At 45.1% G+C, this 20,000-nt stretch overlaps 1 protein-coding gene across 1 annotated transcript in view; it reads left to right on the top strand.

Annotated features, from left to right (window-relative positions):
- Nucleotides 1-20,000, top strand: part of LOC124032392 (E3 ubiquitin-protein ligase UBR4-like) — a 163,849-nt gene that overhangs the window by 131,481 nt on the left and 12,368 nt on the right. Inside the window, 16 exon segments of the mRNA XM_046344766.1 lie at nucleotides 475-632; nucleotides 3,723-3,832; nucleotides 5,025-5,248; nucleotides 7,468-7,512; nucleotides 7,515-7,643; nucleotides 10,908-11,029; nucleotides 11,473-11,670; nucleotides 11,898-11,978; nucleotides 12,099-12,314; nucleotides 15,652-15,759; nucleotides 16,129-16,245; nucleotides 16,538-16,728; nucleotides 17,438-17,611; nucleotides 17,882-17,981; nucleotides 18,080-18,298; nucleotides 18,974-19,087. Of these exon segments, the coding sequence (XP_046200722.1) occupies nucleotides 475-632; nucleotides 3,723-3,832; nucleotides 5,025-5,248; nucleotides 7,468-7,512; nucleotides 7,515-7,643; nucleotides 10,908-11,029; nucleotides 11,473-11,670; nucleotides 11,898-11,978; nucleotides 12,099-12,314; nucleotides 15,652-15,759; nucleotides 16,129-16,245; nucleotides 16,538-16,728; nucleotides 17,438-17,611; nucleotides 17,882-17,981; nucleotides 18,080-18,298; nucleotides 18,974-19,087 (2,306 nt within the window).

Here is a 20,000-nt window from a genome sequence, read left to right as displayed (position 1 = left end):
TTAGCCTTTTGTTAACAACACTGTCATCTCAGATTTTCAAAATATGCTTTTCAACCATAGCTACACAAGCATTTGTGTAAGAGTATTGATAGCTAGCATAGCATTAAGCCTATGCTAGCCTTTTTTCACAAAAACAAGAAAAGCATTCAAATAAAAATAATTTACCTTTGAAGAACTTGGGATTTTTTCAATGAGGGGAGACTCAGTTAGATAGCAAATGTTGAGTTTTTTAGGTAGGTAGGTGGGTGGGTGGGTGGGTGGGTGGGTGGGTGGGTAGGTGGGTGGGTGGGTGGGTGGGTAGGTGGGTAGGTAGATAGATAGATAGATGGTTTAAAATCAGTAGCATCTAGTGAAAAGTAACATGTGATATGTCCACAGAAGGAACAGTAGTGTTATTGCTGAAGCAAATACATTTGATTACGGAACTCGGAGGAACTATCCCTTTAAACAATGTCTGTAACGTTTGTCCACCAGGCCAGGAGACGGCGTCCAAGCCCCAGAACAAGGCCGAGGTGCGGAGGCGTTACCTGATGGAGAAGTATGTGTGGAAGTGGAAACAGTTCATGAGGTCACGCTCCGAGGGTCTGTTCCCTCGGCTCCTCAAACTGGGACACAACAATTGGCTCAGACAGGTAAGGATACTCCCCTGCTCTTACAGCAGAACGGGGCGGCAGGGTAGCCTAGTAGCCTAGTGGTTAGAGCGTTGGACTAGCAACCGAAAGCAACCGAGCTGACAAGGTACAAATCTGTCGTTCTGCCCCTGAACAGGCAGTTAACCCACTGTTCCTAGGCCAGTTAACCCACTGTTCCTAGGCCAGTTAACACACTGTTCCTAGGCCAGTTAACCCACTGTTCCTAGGCCAGTTAACCCACTGTTCCTAGGCCAGTTAACCCACTGTTCCTAGGCCAGTTAACCCACTGTTCCTAGGCCAGTTAACCCACTGTTCCTAGGCCAGTTAACCCACTGTTCCTAGACCAGTTAACCCACTGTTCCTAGACCAGTTAACCCACTGTTCCTAGACCAGTTAACCCACTGTTCCTAGGCCAGTTAACCCACTGTTCCTAGGCCAGTTAACCCACTGTTCCTAGGCCAGTTAACCCACTGTTCCTAGACCAGTTAACCCACTGTTCCTAGACCAGTTAACCCACTGTTCCTAGACCAGTTAACACACTGTTCCTAGACCAGTTAACACACTGTTCCTAGGCCAGTTAACCCACTGTTCCTAGGCCAGTTAACCCACTGTTCCTAGGCCAGTTAACCCACTGTTCCTAGACCAGTTAACCCACTGTTCCTAGGCCAGTTAACCCACTGTTCCTAGACCAGTTAACCCACTGTTCCTAGACCAGTTAACCCACTGTTCCTAGGCCAGTTAACCCACTGTTCCTAGGCCAGTTAACCCACTGTTCCTAGGCCAGTTAACCCACTGTTCCTAGGCCAGTTAACCCACTGTTCCTAGACCAGTTAACCCACTGTTCCTAGACCAGTTAACCCACTGTTCCTAGACCAGTTAACCCACTGTTCCTAGGCCAGTTAACCCACTGTTCCTAGGCCAGTTAACCCACTGTTCCTAGGCCAGTTAACCCACTGTTCCTAGACCAGTTAACCCACTGTTCCTAGACCAGTTAACCCACTGTTCCTAGGCCAGTTAACCCACTGTTCCTAGGCCAGTTAACCCACTGTTCCTAGGCCAGTTAACCCACTGTTCAGTTAACCCACTGTTCCTAGGCCAGTTAACCCACTGTTCAGTTAACCCACTGTTCAGTTAACCCACTGTTCCTAGGCCAGTTAACCCACTGTTCCTAGGCCAGTTAACCCACTGTTCCTAGGCCAGTTAACCCACTGTTCCTAGACCAGTTACCCCACTGTTCCTAGACCAGTTACCCCACTGTTCCTAGGCCGTCATTGTAAAATAAGAATTTGTTCTTAACTGACCTGCCTAGTTAAATAAAGGTATAAAATATCCTGTACTTAATCCCCACGATGTGTATCAAAGTTGTGTCGTGGAGGACATAATGTTTTAATGTTTTTAATGTTGATGATTATTTATTCATATTTTAAGCACAGCGAGGTGAAAACGGCCGGGTAGGCCTTTCGCGCAAATGTTCCAAAATGTGATTTGCGGGAAAACACAGTTCTGAAACATGCTAGCAGTTTCATGGACAGAGATGGAAATATTTGTTAAGAATTTAGACCGAGGGAGAATCTAAAGATGCAACAACTATCGTTGGTTGCTATATGACAAAAAAGAATGTCTGGCAGCTAGACAATGGGGTGGGGGAAGTTGATTTGAAAACTAGTACAACAGGAGAGAGCACATGATGTCTTTCTAAAATAAAAATGTCCTTCACGTTTTCTATGGTAGGATTTTGGCTATAGGCTACTTTTTAAATAAGGTAAGACATGCCTCGTGAAGTACAGCACAGCCAGAAGAGGACTGGCCACCCCACATAGCCTGGTTCCTCTCTAGGTTTCTAATCTCCACCCGGCACAGCCAGAAGAGGACTGGCCACCCCTCATAGCCTGGTTCCTCTCTAGGTTTCTAATCTCCACCCGGCACAGCCAGAAGAGGACTGGCCACCCCTCATAGCCTGGTTCCTCTCTAGGTTTCTAATCTCCACCCGGCACAGCCAGAAGAGGACTGGCCACCCCTCATAGCCTGGTTCCTCTCTAGGTTTCTTCCTAGGTTCCTGCCTTTCTACGGAGTTTTTCCTAGCCACCTTGCTTCTACACCTGCATTGCTTGCTGTTTGGGGTTTTAGGCTGGGTTTCTGTACAGCACTTTGAGACAGCAGCTGATGTAAGAAGGGCGAAGGGCTTTATAAATACATTTGATCTGATTTGAAGTAAAACGTCTACGTTTCAAACATTTAAGTAACAGGGAGAAATAGTGACGCTAATAACAGGCCTAATCGTCTACTGGTCGATGGAAAGGCATTTCCCGAAAACCTCCTCTATTAAATGTTAAGGAGCTACAAAGTAGTCTACCTGGAAAAATTATATCATGATTCTTTGCCTCAATCCAGTGGCCATTTTGATTTGCAAACTCCAACAACAACAGTGCCTAGGTACCTGTGCAGTTGAATTAAAGGGTTAGTGCACTCAAAAATAAAGATTTCTTATATTTTTGTGGTCTCCAGATGTGGTGTAACCATTGTTGTGGATTTACAACATCCAATGTTGTTGTTTTTTCTTCTCAACAACAACACAAAAAAGTGAAACCTGGAGAGAGAGAAAACACAATGAAAATAATCTGAAATCTGTGAATTTCTGACGCCGTTCCCAGTCTCATTTATCTATTTAAATCGTAGGCCTACTATTAGCTAACTGGTACCATACAGCTCGGCTGTAAAAAGACCAATATGGGATCGACCATTTTAGCTCGTTCAAAGTCTACGTCACTGTTTGTCATAGTTTCACACTAGGGTTCTTTTCCTTGGCCCGGGCAAAGCGTTTAGGATTAGACTATTTACCAACCTCTCCAGGCAGCACTACACCACTCCGCTTTTACATTTGAAATTGAATGGAAAAGTTTTTAAAATATATATTTTTTTTTAAATAATAATTAAAATGATACGCTGCACCTTTCAATGAGACAACAAGGGACTGAGGTTCATGTAGCTGGTGTATGGACTCATAGCACCTATTTTATTTTTAATTAAACATTATAGCATTTTTCACTTCCATGCTTTAATTGTTTTACTGTTGTCTCCTCTGTCTCCCAGGTGCTGTTCACCCCAGCCACCCAGGCAGCGCGGCAGGCAGCCTGTACCATCGTTGAGGCCCTCACCTCCATCCCCAGCCGCAAGCAGCAGGTGCTGGACCTGCTTACCAGGTAAGAGGCCGTCTTCAGGTTGGGAAAGGTAGCACTGTTTAAAATATATATATATATATACTGTTTAAAAAAAAAATATATATATATATATACTGTTTAAAAAAAAAAATATATATATATACTGTTTAAAAAAATATATATATAATTTAAAAATATATAATAATATACTGCCATTTAAAAAAATATGTGTATATATATATGTTTTCGACTTACAGTCATGTTGACACATTCTGGGGAAATGATCTAAGGATCATGTTCAAAAATATATAGTTAGTATCAGTTATAGTTGGTTGGTTAACAAAAAAATTGTTAGTAGCTGGACCAGCTGATCTTAAAAGTGAAATATTGCCATCAATACTTAGTTTTTTTGTGCTAATATACTGTTTAAAAAAACAGCTTTTCTAACAGGTATTTGTTTGTAACTTTCAAATTACCTGGATGAGTTGAAATGATCTGGTTTGTCATCAGTTACCTGGATGAGTTGAGCATCACTGTGTGTTTGTTCAGTTACCTGGATGAGTTAATCACTGTGGTTTGTCCCTCAGTTACCTGGATGAGTGGACCAGTGTGTTTGTCCCTCAGTTAAATATTGCCATCAATACTTAGTTTTTGTCCCTAATATCCTGGATGAGTTATATGTCAAACAGTGTTTTCTAACCTGGAGGTTGAGCATTTGTTTGTCCCTCAGTTACCTGGATGAGTTGAGCATCGCTGTGTGTTTGTCCCTCAATTACCTGGATGAGTTGAGCATCGCTGTGTGTTTGTCCCTCAGTTACCTGGATGAGTTGAGCATCGCTGTGTGTTTGTCCCTCAGTTACCTGGATGAGTTGAGCATCGCTGTGTGTTTGTCCCTCAGTTACCTGGATGAGTTGAGCATCGCTGTGTGTTTGTCCCTCAGTTACCTGGATGAGATGAGCATCGCTGTGTGTTTGTCCCTCAGTTACCTGGATGAGTTGAGCATCGCTGTGTGTTTGTCCCTCAGTTACCTGGAGGAGTTGAGCATCACTGTGTGTTTGTCCCTCAGTTACCTGGAGGAGTTGAGCATCACTGTGTGTTTGTCCCTCAGTTACCTGGATGAGTTGAGCATCACTGTGTGTTTGTCCCTCAGTTACCTGGAGGAGTTGAGCATCACTGTGTGTTTGTCCTTCAGTTACCTGGATGAGTTGAGCATCACTGTGTGTTTGTCCCTCAGTTACCTGGATGAGTTGAGCATCGCGGGGGAATGTGCAGCTGAGTATCTGGGTCTGTACCAGAAGCTCATCAAGCCTCCTCAATGGAAGGTGTACCTGGCTGCCCGAGGAGTCCTGCCCTACATCGGAAACCTCATCACCAAGGAAATAGCCAACCTGTTGGCTCTGGAAGAGGCCACGCTCAGCACAGACCTGCAGCAGGGATACGCCCTCAAGAGCTTGACTGGTATGTGACGCTGTTCATTCACCTAAACCCAAGGCGCTTGTATTAACTGGTCTTAAAGGGAGAGTTGACTCAAATAAAACATCACCATGACTTTCCACTTACACTATATATTACAGCAGTATGTGGACACCCCTTCAAATGAGTGCATTCAGCTATTGGTGCCGTTGGTGACAGGTGTTTTTAAATTGAGCACATTGGCAGTAGAATGGCCTTACTGAAGAGCTCAGTGACTTTCAACGTGGCACCGTCATAGGATGCCACCTTTCCAACCAGTCAGTTCGTCAAACAAGCATTTCGCTACACTCGCATTAACATCTGCTAACCATGTGTATGTGACCAATAAAATTTAATTTGATATGACATTTGTGCCCTGCTAGAGCTTCCCCGGTTAACTAAGTGCTGTTATTGTGAAGTGGAAACGTCTAGGAGCAACAACGGCTCAGCCGTGAAGTGGTAGATCACACAAGCTCACAGAACGGGACTGCTGAGTGCTGTAGCGCGTTAAAAAATATTCTGTCCTTCGTTGCAACACTCACTACCGAGTTCCAAACTGCCTCTGGAAGCAACTTCAGCGCAAGTACTGTTCGTCGAGAGCTTCGTGAAATGGGTTTCCATGGCGGAGCAGACGCACACAAGTCTAAGATCACCGTGCGTAATGCCAAGCGTCGGCTGGAGTGGTGTAAAACTCTCCGCCATTGGACTCTGGAGCAATGGAAACGCCTTCTCTAGAGTAATGATTCACGCTTCACCATCTGGCAGTCCGACAGACGAATCTGGGTTTGGCGGATGCCAGGAGAATGCTACCTGCCCCAATGCATAGTGCCAACTAAAGTTTGGTGGAGGAGGAATAATGGTCTGGGGCTGTTTTTCATTGTTCGGTCTAGGCCCCTTAGTTCCAGTGAAGAGTCATCTTAACGTTACAGTATACAATGACATTATAGACAATTCTGTGCTTCCAACTTTGTGGCAACAGTTTGGGGAAGGCCTTTCCTGTTTCAGCATGACAATGCCCCTTTGCACAAAGCAAAGTCCATATAGAAATGATTTGTTGAGATCGGTGTGGAAGAACTTGACTGGCCTGCACAGAGCCCTGACCTCAACCTCATCGAACAGCTTTGGGATGAATTGGAATGCCAACTGCGAACCAGCGCTAATCGCCCAACATCACTAATGCTCGTGGCTGAATGGAAGCAAATCCCCTGCAGAAATGTTCCAGCATCTAGTGGAAAGCCTTCCCAGAAGAGTAGAGGCTGTTATAGCAGCAATGTTTCATCATCTGGTGGAAAGCCTTCCCAGAAGAGTGGAGGCTGTTATAGCAGCAATGTTCCATCATCTAGTGGAAAGCCTTCCCAGAAGAGTGGAGGCTGTTATAGCAGCAATGTTCCAACATCTAGTGGAAAGCCTTCCCAGAAGAGTGGAGGCTGTTATAGCAGCAATGTTCCATCATCTAGTGGAAAGCCTTCCCAGAAGAGTGGAGGCTGTTATAGCAGCAATGTCCCAACATCTAGTGGAAAGCCTTCCCAGAAGAGTGGAGGTCGTTATAGCAGGAATGTTCCAACATCTAGTGGAAAGCCTTCCCAGAAGAGTGGAGGCTGTTATAGCAGCAATGTCCCAACATCTAGTGGAAAGCCTTCCCAGAAGACTGGAGGCTGTTATAGCAGCAAAGGAAGGGGGGGGAAGAACTCCATATTAATGCCTGTGATTTTGTAATGAGATGTTTGAAGAGCAGGTGTCCACATACTTTTGGTCATGTAGTGTACCTTGGCTTTAGTCGATTCACCAAGATATTTATCTAATACGGATACTTTGTTTTGCTAGAATGATGAAAAAAAACCGATAAGCTTTGATGATATGTTAATATGATTACCTATCCCCGTGCGTGTCTTCTAGGCCTACTGTCGTCCTTTGTTAATATGATCCCCGTGCGTGTCTTCTAGGCTTACTGTCGTCCTTTGTTAATATGATCCCCGTGCGTGTCTTCTAGGCCTACTGTCGTCCTTTGTTAATATGATCCCCGTGCGTGTCTTCTAGGCCTACTGTCGTCCTTTGTTAATATGATCCCCGTGCGTGTCTTCTAGGCCTACTGTCGTCCTTTGTTAATATGATCCCCGTGCGTGTCTTCTAGGCCTACTGTCGTCCTTTGTTAATATGATCCCCGTGCGTGTCTTCTAGGCTTACTGTCGTCCTTTGTTAATATGATCCCCGTGCGTGTCTTCTAGGCCTACTGTCGTCCTTTGTGGAGGTGGAGTCCATCAAGCGTCACTTTAGAGTCGTCTGGTGGGCACGGTGCTTAATATGATCTACCTGTGTCTCAGGAAACTAGTGGTGCAGAGGACCAAGCTCATCGACGAGACCCAGGACATGCTGCTGGAGATGCTGGAGGACATGACCACAGGTATAAAGCTTGTTAATATGATAGACCCAGGAGGACATGCTGGAGGACGTGACCACAGGTATAAAGCTAGTTAATATATAGACCCAGGAGGACATGCTGCTGGAGATGCTGAGGACATGACCACAGGTATAAAGCTAGTTAATATATAGACCCAGGAGTACATGCTGCTGGAGATGCTGGAGGACATGACCACAGGTATAAAGCTAGTTAATATAGACCCAGGAGGACATGCTGGAGGACGTGACCACAGGTATAAAGCTAGTTAATATAGACCCAGGAGGACATGCTGGAGGACGTGACCACAGGTATAAAGCTAGTTAATATAGACCCAGGAGGACATGCTGGAGGACGTGACCACAGGTATAAAGCTAGTTAATATAGACCCAGGAGGACATGCTGGAGGACATGACCACAGGTATAAAGCTAGTTAATATAGACCCAGGAGGACATGCTGGAGGACATGACCACAGGTATAAAGCTAGTTAATATAGACCCAGGAGGACATGCTGGAGGACATGACCACAGGTATAAAGCTAGTTAATATAGACCCAGGAGGACATGCTGGAGGACATGACCACAGGTATAAAGCTGTTAATATAGACCCAGGAGGACATGCTGGAGGACATGACCACAGGTATTGTTAATATAGACCCAGGAGGACATGCTGGAGGACATGACCACAGGTATAAAGCTAGTTAATATAGACCCAGGAGGACATGCTGGAGGACATGACCACAGGTATTGTTAATATAGACCCAGGAGGACATGCTGGAGGACATGACCACAGGTATAAAGCTAGTTAATATAGACCCAGGAGGACATGCTGAGGACATGACCACAGGTATAAAGCCCTAGTTAATATAGACCCAGGAGGACATGCTGGAGGACATGACCACAGGTATTGTTAATATAGACCCAGGAGGACATGCTGGAGGACATGACCACAGGTATAAAGCTAGTTAATATAGACCCAGGAGGACATGCTGGAGGACATGACCACAGGTATAAAGCTAGTTAATATAGACCCAGGAGGACATGCTGGAGGACATGACCACAGGTATAAAGCTAGTTAATATAGACCCAGGAGGACATGCTGGAGGACATGACCACAGGTATAAAGCTAGTTAATATAGACCCAGGAGGACATGCTGGAGGACGTGACCACAGGTATAAAGCTAGTTAATATAGACCCAGGAGGACATGCTGGAGGACATGACCACAGGTATAAAGCTAGTTAATATAGACCCAGGAGGACATGCTGGAGGACGTGACCACAGGTATAAAGCTAGTTAATATATAGACCCAGGAGGACATGCTGCTGGAGATGCTGAGGACATGACCACAGGTATAAAGCTAGTTAATATATAGACCCAGGAGTACATGCTGCTGGAGATGCTGGAGGACATGACCACAGGTATAAAGCTAGTTAATATAGACCCAGGAGAGGACATGCTGGAGGACGTGACCACAGGTATAAAGCTAGTTAATATAGACCCAGGAGGACATGCTGGAGGACGTGACCACAGGTATAAAGCTAGTTAATATAGACCCAGGAGGACATGCTGGAGGACGTGACCACAGGTATAAAGCTAGTTAATATAGACCCAGGAGGACATGCTGGAGGACATGACCACAGGTATAAAGCTAGTTAATATAGACCCAGGAGGACATGCTGGAGGACATGACCACAGGTATAAAGCTAGTTAATATAGACCCAGGAGGACATGCTGGAGGACATGACCACAGGTATAAAGCTAGTTAATATAGACCCAGGAGGACATGCTGGAGGACATGACCACAGGTATAAAGCTAGTTAATATAGACCCAGGAGGACATGCTGGAGGACATGACCACAGGTATAAAGCTAGTTAATATAGACCCAGGAGGACATGCTGGAGGACATGACCACAGGTATAAAGCTAGTTAATATAGACCCAGGAGGACATGCTGGAGGACATGACCACAGGTATAAAGCTAGTTAATATAGACCCAGGAGGACATGCTGGAGGACATGACCACAGGTATAAAGCTAGTTAATATAGACCCAGGAGGACATGCTGGAGGACATGACCACAGGTATAAAGCTAGTTAATATAGACCCAGGAGGACATGCTGGAGGACATGACCACAGGTATAAAGCTAGTTAATATAGACCCAGGAGGACATGCTGGAGGACATGACCACAGGTATAAAGCTAGTTAATATAGACCCAGGAGGACATGCTGGAGGACATGACCACAGGTATAAAGCTAGTTAATATAGACCCAGGAGGACATGCTGGAGGACATGACCACAGGTATAAAGCTAGTTAATATAGACCCAGGAGGACATGCTGGAGGACGTGACCACAGGTATAAAGCTAGTTAATATAGACCCAGGAGGACATGCTGGAGGACATGACCACAGGTATAAAGCTAGTTAATATAGACCCAGGAGGACATGCTGGAGGACGTGACCACAGGTATAAAGCTAGTTAATATAGACCCAGGAGGACATGCTGGAGGACGTGACCACAGGTATAAAGCTAGTTAATATAGACCCAGGAGGACATGCTGGAGGACGTGACCACAGGTATAAAGCTAGTTAATATAGACCCAGGAGGACATGCTGGAGGACATGACCACAGGTATAAAGCTAGTTAATATAGACCCAGGAGGACATGCTGGAGGACATGACCACAGGTATAAAGCTAGTTAATATAGACCCAGGAGGACATGCTGGAGGACATGACCACAGGTATAAAGCTAGTTAATATAGACCCAGGAGGACATGCTGGAGGACATGACCACAGGTATAAAGCTAGTTAATATAGACCCAGGAGGACATGCTGGAGGACATGACCACAGGTATAAAGCTAGTTAATATAGACCCAGGAGGACATGCTGGAGGACATGACCACAGGTATAAAGCTAGTTAATATAGACCCAGGAGGACATGCTGGAGGACGTGACCACAGGTATAAAGCTAGTTAATATAGACCCAGGAGGACATGCTGGAGGACGTGACCACAGGTATAAAGCTAGTTAATATAGACCCAGGAGGACATGCTGGAGGACGTGACCACAGGTATAAAGCTAGTTAATATAGACCCAGGAGGACATGCTGGAGGACATGACCACAGGTATAAAGCTAGTTAATATAGACCCAGGAGGACATGCTGGAGGACGTGACCACAGGTATAAAGCTAGTTAATATAGACCCAGGAGGACATGCTGGAGGACGTGACCACAGGTATAAAGCCAGTGCTTTCTTTCCATTCTCTAGGGACCGAGTCTGAGACCAAGGCCTTCATGGCTGTGTGTATTGAGACAGCCAAGAGATACGACCTGGATGACTACAGAACACCGGTGTTCATCTTTGAGAGACTCTGCAGCATCATCTACCCGGTAAACGGCTTCTTCTCTGTTCCTGCTCTAACTCAAGTCTATGGTTCAATTCCTCTTTCCTTGATTCCTTGCGTGCTCTTTCCTTGCCTCTTTCTCAAAACGCATTGGAGAGGTTTGAGGGGAAGGGGACCTTGGACCTTCTCTAATACAGTTGAGAAGAAAGCGAAGAGATGGGAAGCAAGGAAAGAGGACGCAAAGGAATCACAGAAAGATGAATTGATAGCCTTTGTGTTTCTAGGAATGCATTGCATGGCGTAACTGAATCTCCTCCTCTTCCTCCCCCCCTCCTGCTCTTCCTCCCCCTCCTCTACCTCCTCCACTCCTCCTGCTCTTCCTCCCCCCTCTAACTTCTCTCCTCCTCCCTCCTCTAACTTCTCTCCTCCTCTTCCTTCTCCTCTTCCTCCCCCCTCTAACTTCTCTCCTCCTCTTCCTCCCCTCTCCAGGAGGAAAACGAGGTGACAGAGTTCTTTGTTACCCTGGAGAAGGATCCTCAGCAGGAGGACTTCCTGCAAGGCCGTATGCCTGGTAATCCGTACAGCAGCAACGAGCCAGGTATCGGACCCCTGATGAGGGACATCAAGAACAAGATCTGTCAGGACTGTGACCTGGTGGCCCTGCTCGAGGACGACAGTGGCATGGAGGTAGGAAACCATAGATTTCTCCTGTAGCTACAACACTGTGCCAACTGGTTGTTTTGTTGTTGTCCAAGACACTGTTTATTCTTGCACATAGTCACGTTTTGCTGTGCTGTTTCGGGAGATTGCTGTCCTGTGCTGTTTCGGGGGATTGCTGCTGTAAAACACAAGAAGATGGGAGATGGTTCTCCGCCTCGTTTCTAATCGTCTCCTCTCTATTTGTTTTATCATAGCTTCTGGTGAACAATAAGATCATAAGTTTGGACCTGCCTGTGGCCGAGGTTTACAAGAAGGTGTGGTGCCCTACCAACGAGGTGACAAACTCTTCACTATTTTATTTTCCAACTGTATTTTTCAAACAACGATTGAGGTTGTTTAGGCTTGTTTGTGAAGTGTGTTGTTAACCTTGGGTTTTTTTTTTTTTTGTCTGTCAGGGAGAGCCCATGAGGATCATATATCGTATGAGGGGTCTCCTTGGAGACGCTACTGAAGAGTTCATCGAGTCTCTGGACTCTACCACAGATGAAGAGGAGGATGAGGAGGAGGTGTATAAGATGGCAGGAGTGATGGCTCAGTGTGGGGGGCTGGAGTGTATGCTCAGCAGACTGTCTGGCATCAGGGACTTCAAACAGGGAAGACACCTGCTCACTGTGAGTAGGACATGGAACAGAATACTACATTATATATTGGTTCTAGTTCATTATAGTTTCAGGAAATGCAACATTTACATTGTAGTCAGAGACTAGTTATTACCATTATTATATAATAATTACATTGTAGTCAGAGACTAGTTATTACCATTATTATATAATATTTACATTGTAGTCAGAGGCTAGTTATTACCATTATTATATAATATTTACATTGTAGTCAGAGACTAGTTATTACCATTATTATATAATATTTACATTGGAGTCAGACTAGTTATTATATAATATTTACATTGTAGTCAGAGACTAGTTATTACCATTATTATATAATATTTACATTGGAGTCAGACTAGTTATTATATAATATTTACATTGTAGTCAGACTAGTTATTATATTATTTATATAATATTTACATTGTAGTCATTTAATAAGACTAGTTATTACCATTATTATATAATATTTACATTGTAGTCAGAGGCTAGTTATTACCATTATTATATAATATTTACATTGTAGTCAGAGACTAGTTATTACCATTATTATATAATATTTACATTGGAGTCAGACTAGTTATTATATAATATTTACATTGTAGTCAGAGACTATAGTTATTACCATTATTATATAATATTTACATTGGAGTCAGACTAGTTATTATATAATATTTACATTGTAGTCAGACTAGTTATTACCATTATTATATAATATTTACATTGGAGTCAGACTAGTTATTATATAATATTTACATTGTAGTCAGACTAGTTATTACCATTATTATCAGAATTTCCCCATTTGCTGTAATATTTACATTGGAGTCAGACTAGTTATTATATAATATTTACATTGGAGTCAGACTAGTTATTATATAATATTTACATTGGTCAGACTATAGTTATTACCATTATTATACATAACATTTAATAATGGCAGTAACAAGTCATTGACAACATTTACAATTGCTGTGGGATTATTTAGAAAACAATACTATTTCAATAGTTAGGGTTTCAGATGTTTTTATTTTATTTTTACATTTGACAAATTTCCAGAAAAAATTTGCCTCAGGCCTCCCGGGTGGCTCAGTGGTTAGGGCGCTGTCCCCTTCCCAGCGCCAACTGTGCCACCAGAGACTCTGGGTCCGCGCCCAGGCTCTGTGAAGCTGTTCAGTTACTGCGAAAATAACCGGCGGGAGGTCCCAGGTGCTGCTGAACGCACAGTTACTGTGAAAATATAGTGTCTGTCCGGGTTAGGTGGGAGGACTTGGTTACTGTAGGGATATTCTTGTCTCATTGCGCACCAGCGACTCCTGTGGCGGGCCAGGTGGCTGAAGTGCACACTGAAAACCAAGGTTGCCAGGTGTACGGTGTTTCCTCCGACATATTGGTGCGGCTGGCTTCCGGGTTGGATGCGTGCTGTGTTAAGAAGCAGTGCGGCTTGGTTCAGTTGTGTTTCGGAGGACGCATGAGTCTGTTCAACCTTCGTCTCTCCCGAGCCAGGTGCGGAAGTTGTAGATGAGACAAGATAGGAACTACTAATAATTGGATACTATGAAAATTGGGGAGAAAAACATACTTTTTTTTGTTGCCTCAGTCATGTCAGTACAACGATAGTGTTTTTTTAGACATATTTCAGAATTTCCCCATTTACTGTAGAAAATAACTCTCCTCTGTCCCCTTCCCAGGTGCTGCTGAATCTGTTCAGTTACTGTAGAAAATAACTCTCTCTGTCCCCTTCCCAGGTGCTGCTGAAGCTGTTCAGTTACTGTAGAAAATAACTCTCCTCTGTCCCTGCCCAGGTGCTGCTGAAGCTGTTCAGTTACTGTAGAAAATAACTCTCCTCTGTCCCTTCCCAGGTGCTGCTGAAGCTGTTCAGTTACTGTAGAAAATAACTCTCCTCTGTCCCTTCCCAGGTGCTGCTGCTGTTCAGTTAAGAAAATAACTCTCCTCTGTCCCCTTCCCAGGTGTTGAAGCTGTTCAGTTACTGTAGAAAATAACTCTCTCCTGTCCCCTTCCCAGGTGCTGCTGAAGCTGTTCAGTTACTGTAGAAAATAACTCTCCTCTGTCCCTTCCCAGGTGCTGCTGAAGCTGTTCAGTTACTGTAGAAAATAACTCTCCTCTGTCCCCTTCCCAGGTGCTGCTGAAGCTGTTCAGTTACTGTAGAAAATAACTCTCTCTCCTGTCCCCTTCCCAGGTGCTGCTGAAGCTGTTCAGTTACTGTAGAAAATAACTCTCTCTGTCCCCTTCCCAGGTGCTGCTGAAGCTGTTCAGTTACTGTAGAAAATAACTCTCTCTGTCCCCTTCCCAGTGTGCTGCTGTTCAGTTACTGTAGAAAATAACTCTCCTCTGTCCCCTTCCCAGGTGCTGCTGAAGCTGTTCCAGTTACTGTAGAAAATAACTCTCTTCTGTCCCCTTCCCAGGTGCTGCTGAAGCTGTTCAGTTACTGTAGAAAATAACTCTCCTCTGTCCCCTTCCCAGGTGCTGCTGAAGCTGTTCAGTTACTGTAGAAAATAACTCTCCTCTGTCCCCTTCCCAGGTGCTGCTGAAGCTGTTCAGTTACTGTAGAAAATAACTCTCCTCTGTCCCCTTCCCAGGTGCTGCTGAAGCTGTTCAGTTACTGTAGAAAATAACTCTCCTCTGTCCCCTTCCCAGGTGCTGCTGAAGCTGTTCAGTTACTGTAGAAAATAACTCTCCTCTGTCCCCTTCCCAGGTGCTGCTGAAGCTGTTCAGTTACTGTAGAAAATAACTCTCCTCTGTCCCCTTCCCAGGTGCTGCTGAAGCTGTTCAGTTACTGTAGAAAATAACTCTCTTCTGTCCCCTCCCAGGTGCTGCTGAAGCTGTTCAGTTACTGTAGAAAATAACTCTCCTCTGTCCCCTTCCCAGGTGCTGCTGAAGCTGTTCAGTTACTGTAGAAAATAACTCTCCTCTGTCCCCTTCCCAGGTGCTGCTGAAGCTGTTCAGTTACTGTAGAAAATAACTCTCCTCTGTCCCTTCCCAGGTGCTGCTGAAGCTGTTCAGTTACTGTAGAAAATAACTCTCCTCTGTCCCTTCCCAGGTGCTGCTGAAGCTGTTCAGTTACTGTAGAAAATAACTCTCCTCTGTCCCTTCCCAGGTGCTGCTGAAGCTGTTCAGTTACTGTAGAAAATAACTCTTTCCTGTCCCCTTCCCAGGTGCTGCTGAAGCTTTTCAGTTACTGTAGAAAATAACTCTCCTCTGTCCCCTCCCAGGTGCTGCTGAAGCTGTTCAGTTACTGTAGAAAATAACTCTCTCCTGTCCCCTTCCCAGGTGCTGCTGAAGCTGTTCAGTTACTGTAGAAAATAACTCTCTCCTGTCCCCTTCCCAGGTGCTGCTGAAGCTGTTCAGTTACTGTGTGAAGGTAAAGATCAACAGACAACAGTTGGTCAAACCAGACATGAACACGCTCAACGTCATGCTGGGCACACTCAACCTGGTGAGGAATAAATGTATTTATTTTTAAATTTAACTAGGCAAGTCGGTTAAGAACAAATTCTTATTTACAGTGACGGCAAACCCCCGAGCTGACAAGGCACAAATCTGTCATTCTGCCCTGAACAGGCAGTTAACCCACTGTTCCTAGACCGTCATTGAAAATAAGAATTTGTTCTTAACTGACTTGCCTGGTTAAAAAAAGGTAAAATAAAAATAAAATAAGAAAGTAATATAACATTGTGACATGACTTGATGCAGATACAAGATGCACAATTCAAAATATATATTTTTTGGGGGGGTTGCAGGAGAAATTCTATCAGTTTAATTTTGACCGGAGTTTGGCCATATATTTGTTTTTCTTCCTCTGTAGGCGTTGGTTGCAGAGCAGGAGAGTAAGGACAGTGGAGGAGCGTCCATAGCAGAGCAGGTCCTCAGCATCATGGAGATCATTCTGGATGAGGCCAACGCTGAGATCTCAGAGGACAAGGTGAGACTGAGACTGGCTGCCCTGGACGAATTCTCCTGTCTTGGCAACATTGGAAACTGTCGCGAAGTGGGCTATCACGGTCAAACTGTACATGGAACAAATGAATGTTCCACCCAAGTTATTTTCAGACCAAACTAGATACATCTCATCTGGTTCCTCGGCCCGTCAAACGTTGTCAGACAAAATAATCGGAGTTGGTGGCTGCAAAATACTGAAAGTACAATTCTCATGGCTCTTTTTCTCCTCCGTGTTGTTCCATGAAGCTAAAGTGTATCCCCCCCCCCCCCTCTAGGGTAACCTGTTGTTAACAGGAGACAAGGACCAGCTGGTGATGCTGCTGGACCAGATCAACACTCCGTTTGTCCGTTCCAACCCCAGCGTCCTGCAGGGTCTCCTACGTATCATACCCTACCTGTCTTTTGGAGAACTGGAGAAGATGAGGATCCTAGTGGAGAGATTTAAACCGTGCTGCAGCTTCGACAAGTATGGAGCCTCACTGGTAGTAGTAGTAGTAGTAGTAGTAGTAGTAGTAGTAGTAGTAGTGGTAGTAGTAGTGGTAGTAGTAGCGGTAGTAGTAGCGGTAGCGGTAGTAGTAGTGGTGGTAGCTGTAGTAGTAGTAGTAGTGGTGGTAGTAGTAGTGGTAGCTGTAGTAGTAGCAGTAGTAGCAGTAGTAGTAGTAGTAGTAGTAGTAGTAGTAGTAGGTGTAGTAGTAGTAGGTACAGTAGTAGTAGTAGGTGTAGTAGTAGTAGTAGTAGTAGTAGTAGTAGGTGTAGTAGCAGGTATAGTAGTAGCAGTAGCAGGTGTAGTAGCAGTAGTAGCAGGTGTAGTAGTAGTAGTAGTAGTAGTAGGTATAGTATTAGTAGTAACAGTAGTAGTAGCAGTTGTAGTAGTAGTAGTATTAGGTATAGTAGTAGTAGGTGTAGTAGCAGGTATAGTAGTAGCAGTAGCAGGTGTAGTAGCAGTAGTAGCAGGTGTAGTAGTAGTAGTAGTAGTAGTAGTAGTAGTAGTAGGTATAGTATTAGTAGTAACAGTAGTAGTAGCAGTTGTAGTAGTAGTAGTATTAGGTATAGTAGTAGTAGTAGTAGTAGGTATAGTAGTAGCAGTAAAGTGTGAATTTGTCTTTACAAGTGTCTGGTTTTATTCACATGATGTCCGTGGCGTTTGAACCTTTTTATCCCGCTGTGTTCCCCAGGTACGATGAAGAGCATAGTGCCGATGACAAGGTCTTCATCGACTGCTTCTGTAAGATCACTGCTGGCATCAAGAACAACAGCAATGGACACCAACTCAAAGACCTGATACTGCAGAAAGGGATCACACAGAGTGCCCTGGACTATATGAAGAAACACATCCCCAACGCCAAAAAGTAAGTGGGGGGGGGGGGTCCTGTTCACTTTTATTAATTACATGCGTTTATATTATAGCTCTTCCTAAGGCAACAGGTGTCCCAAAGTAGCCTGGTCTCAGATTGGTTGGTGTTTTTTGGGGACCAGGCTAGTGGCATTTCTGAAAAGAATGTTGGGTTAAGTTTTTGGGGCTGGGGGGGGGTAATTAAAATCTTCATATCTATATAAAACAACTCCCAACTTCACAGTGTGTGAAACGACACTGACCTCTCACCTCTCCTACCCTCCAGTCTGGATGCCGACGTGTGGAAGAAGTTCCTGTCTCGTCCAGCTCTACCCTTCATCCTCAGACTGCTCCGAGGCCTGGCCACCCAGCACCCACCTACACAGGTACGCACCTGGGTCATGTTCACTAGGGCACACTGTAGCAAAACGTTTTTGCGTGGTTAGGAAGTCTTATCTGAACAACCTCGTCTGTCTCTCTCCAGATGCTAATCGGGACAGACTCCATCACGAACCTTCACAAGTTGGAGCAGGTGTCTAGTGACGAGGGTATTGGGACACTGGCAGAGAACCTTCTGGAGGCGCTGAGGGAGCACGCGGAGGTCAACCTGAAGATAGATGCCGCTCGCAGGGAGACACGGGCCGAGAAGAAACGCATGGCCATGGCCATGAGACAGAAAGCTCTGGGGACACTGGGCATGACGGTAGGTTTACTGACTGGGAGGGTTAACCGGAGTGTAGGTGGAGGGGTTAGAAGACCAAGTTCAGGTGTGGGTTTCTGGTCTCGACTGTAGGGGGACGGGTTAGAAGACCAAGTTCAGGTGTGGGTTTCTGGTCTCGACTGTAGGGGGACGGGTTAGAAGACCAAGTTCAGGTGTGGGTTTCTGGTCTCGACTGTAGGGGACGGGTTAGAAGACCAAGTTCAGGTGTGGGTTTCTGGTCTCGACTGTAGGGGACGGGTTAGAAGACCAAGTTCAGGTGTGGGTTTCTGGTCTCAACTGTAGGGGGACGGGTTAGAAGACCAAGTTCAGGTGTGGGTTTCTGGTCTCAACTGTAGGGGGACGGGTTAGAAGACCAAGTTCGGGTGTGGGTTTCTGGTCTCGACTGTAGGTGGAGGGTTTAGAAGACCAAGTTCAGGTGTGGGTTTCTGGTCTCGACTGTGGGTGATGAGGAGGGAGGCGACGTATGAAGTCCAAAACCATTCCATAGCTAAAAAGACCTGCTTTCTCTGAGCCCAGCCTGAACCATTAGAGATCCTGAGATTTGTGGGGGAGAAATTTTCCAATGGAAATCTTCCTTTCTTCCTAACATGGCTCTGATTTATAATTAAGAAACAGGAAGCTCATCCAGGTTGGTAAATTGGCTGTTATGTGTTTCAGACCAATGAGAAGGGCCAGGTGGTGACCAAGACGTCGTTGTTGAAACAGATGGAGGAGCTGATAGAGGAGCCAGGACTGACCTGCTGCATCTGTAGAGAGGGATACAAGTTCCAGGTAACACAACAACAACAACAATAGATAAACAACAACACACACATACACTCTACCAGCACTGACCTGCAGCATCTGTAAGAGGGATACAAGATTTTTAAGCCTCGAGACAATTGAGACATGGGTATGTGTGCCATTGAGGGTGAATGGCGAAGACCAGATTTAAGTGTCTTTGAACAGGGTTATGGTAGTAGGTAGCCAGGCACACCGGTTTAGGTCAAGAACTGCAACGCTCCTGGGTTGTTGTTTTTTCACACACTCAAAAGTGTATTGTGTGTGTAAACGATGATGGTCCACCACCCAATGGACATCCAGTCAACTGGACACAACAGTGGGAAGCATTGGAGGAAACATGGGCCAGCGTCCCTGTGGAACACGATCAACAAACACCTTTGTCGACTCCATGCCCCCGGCAAATCGAGGCTGTTCCGAGGGCAGGCGGGGTGCGGCGCAATATTAGGAAGGTGTTCTTAATGTTTGGTAAACTCAACGCAGTTTCAGGTTTAGTACATGAACACTATCTGCAGTGGCGCAGCTGTTTCGCCCGAGTTCCCAGGGTGCTCGGTGGTTGGACTTGTCAACGAAGCAGCTTGACAGAAAATATAAGGCCGAGTTTTCAAACTACCACTAGTTTCTTGGAGGAGAATTATATAAAACGATCTGTGCATTTTAACGACCGCATAAATACACCTATATCACTTTTTTTTGTTGCATGTCAAAAACCCGAATGACCACTGGTGCACATGCCACTGCTGTTTTCAACTGATTCAATGTATTAATTACAACAAGCAGCCAGATCACGTCATGAACGCATGAACGCACCAAGTACGCCCGGGGTGGACGCACCAGGTACCCCCGGGGTGGACGCACCAAGTACCCCCGGGGTGGACGCACCAGGTACCCCCGGGGTGGACGC

This window comes from Oncorhynchus gorbuscha, linkage group LG03 (assembly GCF_021184085.1).
Source record: "Oncorhynchus gorbuscha isolate QuinsamMale2020 ecotype Even-year linkage group LG03, OgorEven_v1.0, whole genome shotgun sequence".
NCBI classification, from domain to species: Eukaryota; Metazoa; Chordata; class Actinopteri; order Salmoniformes; family Salmonidae; genus Oncorhynchus; species Oncorhynchus gorbuscha.
This window is presented reverse-complemented; position numbering and strand designations above follow the sequence as displayed.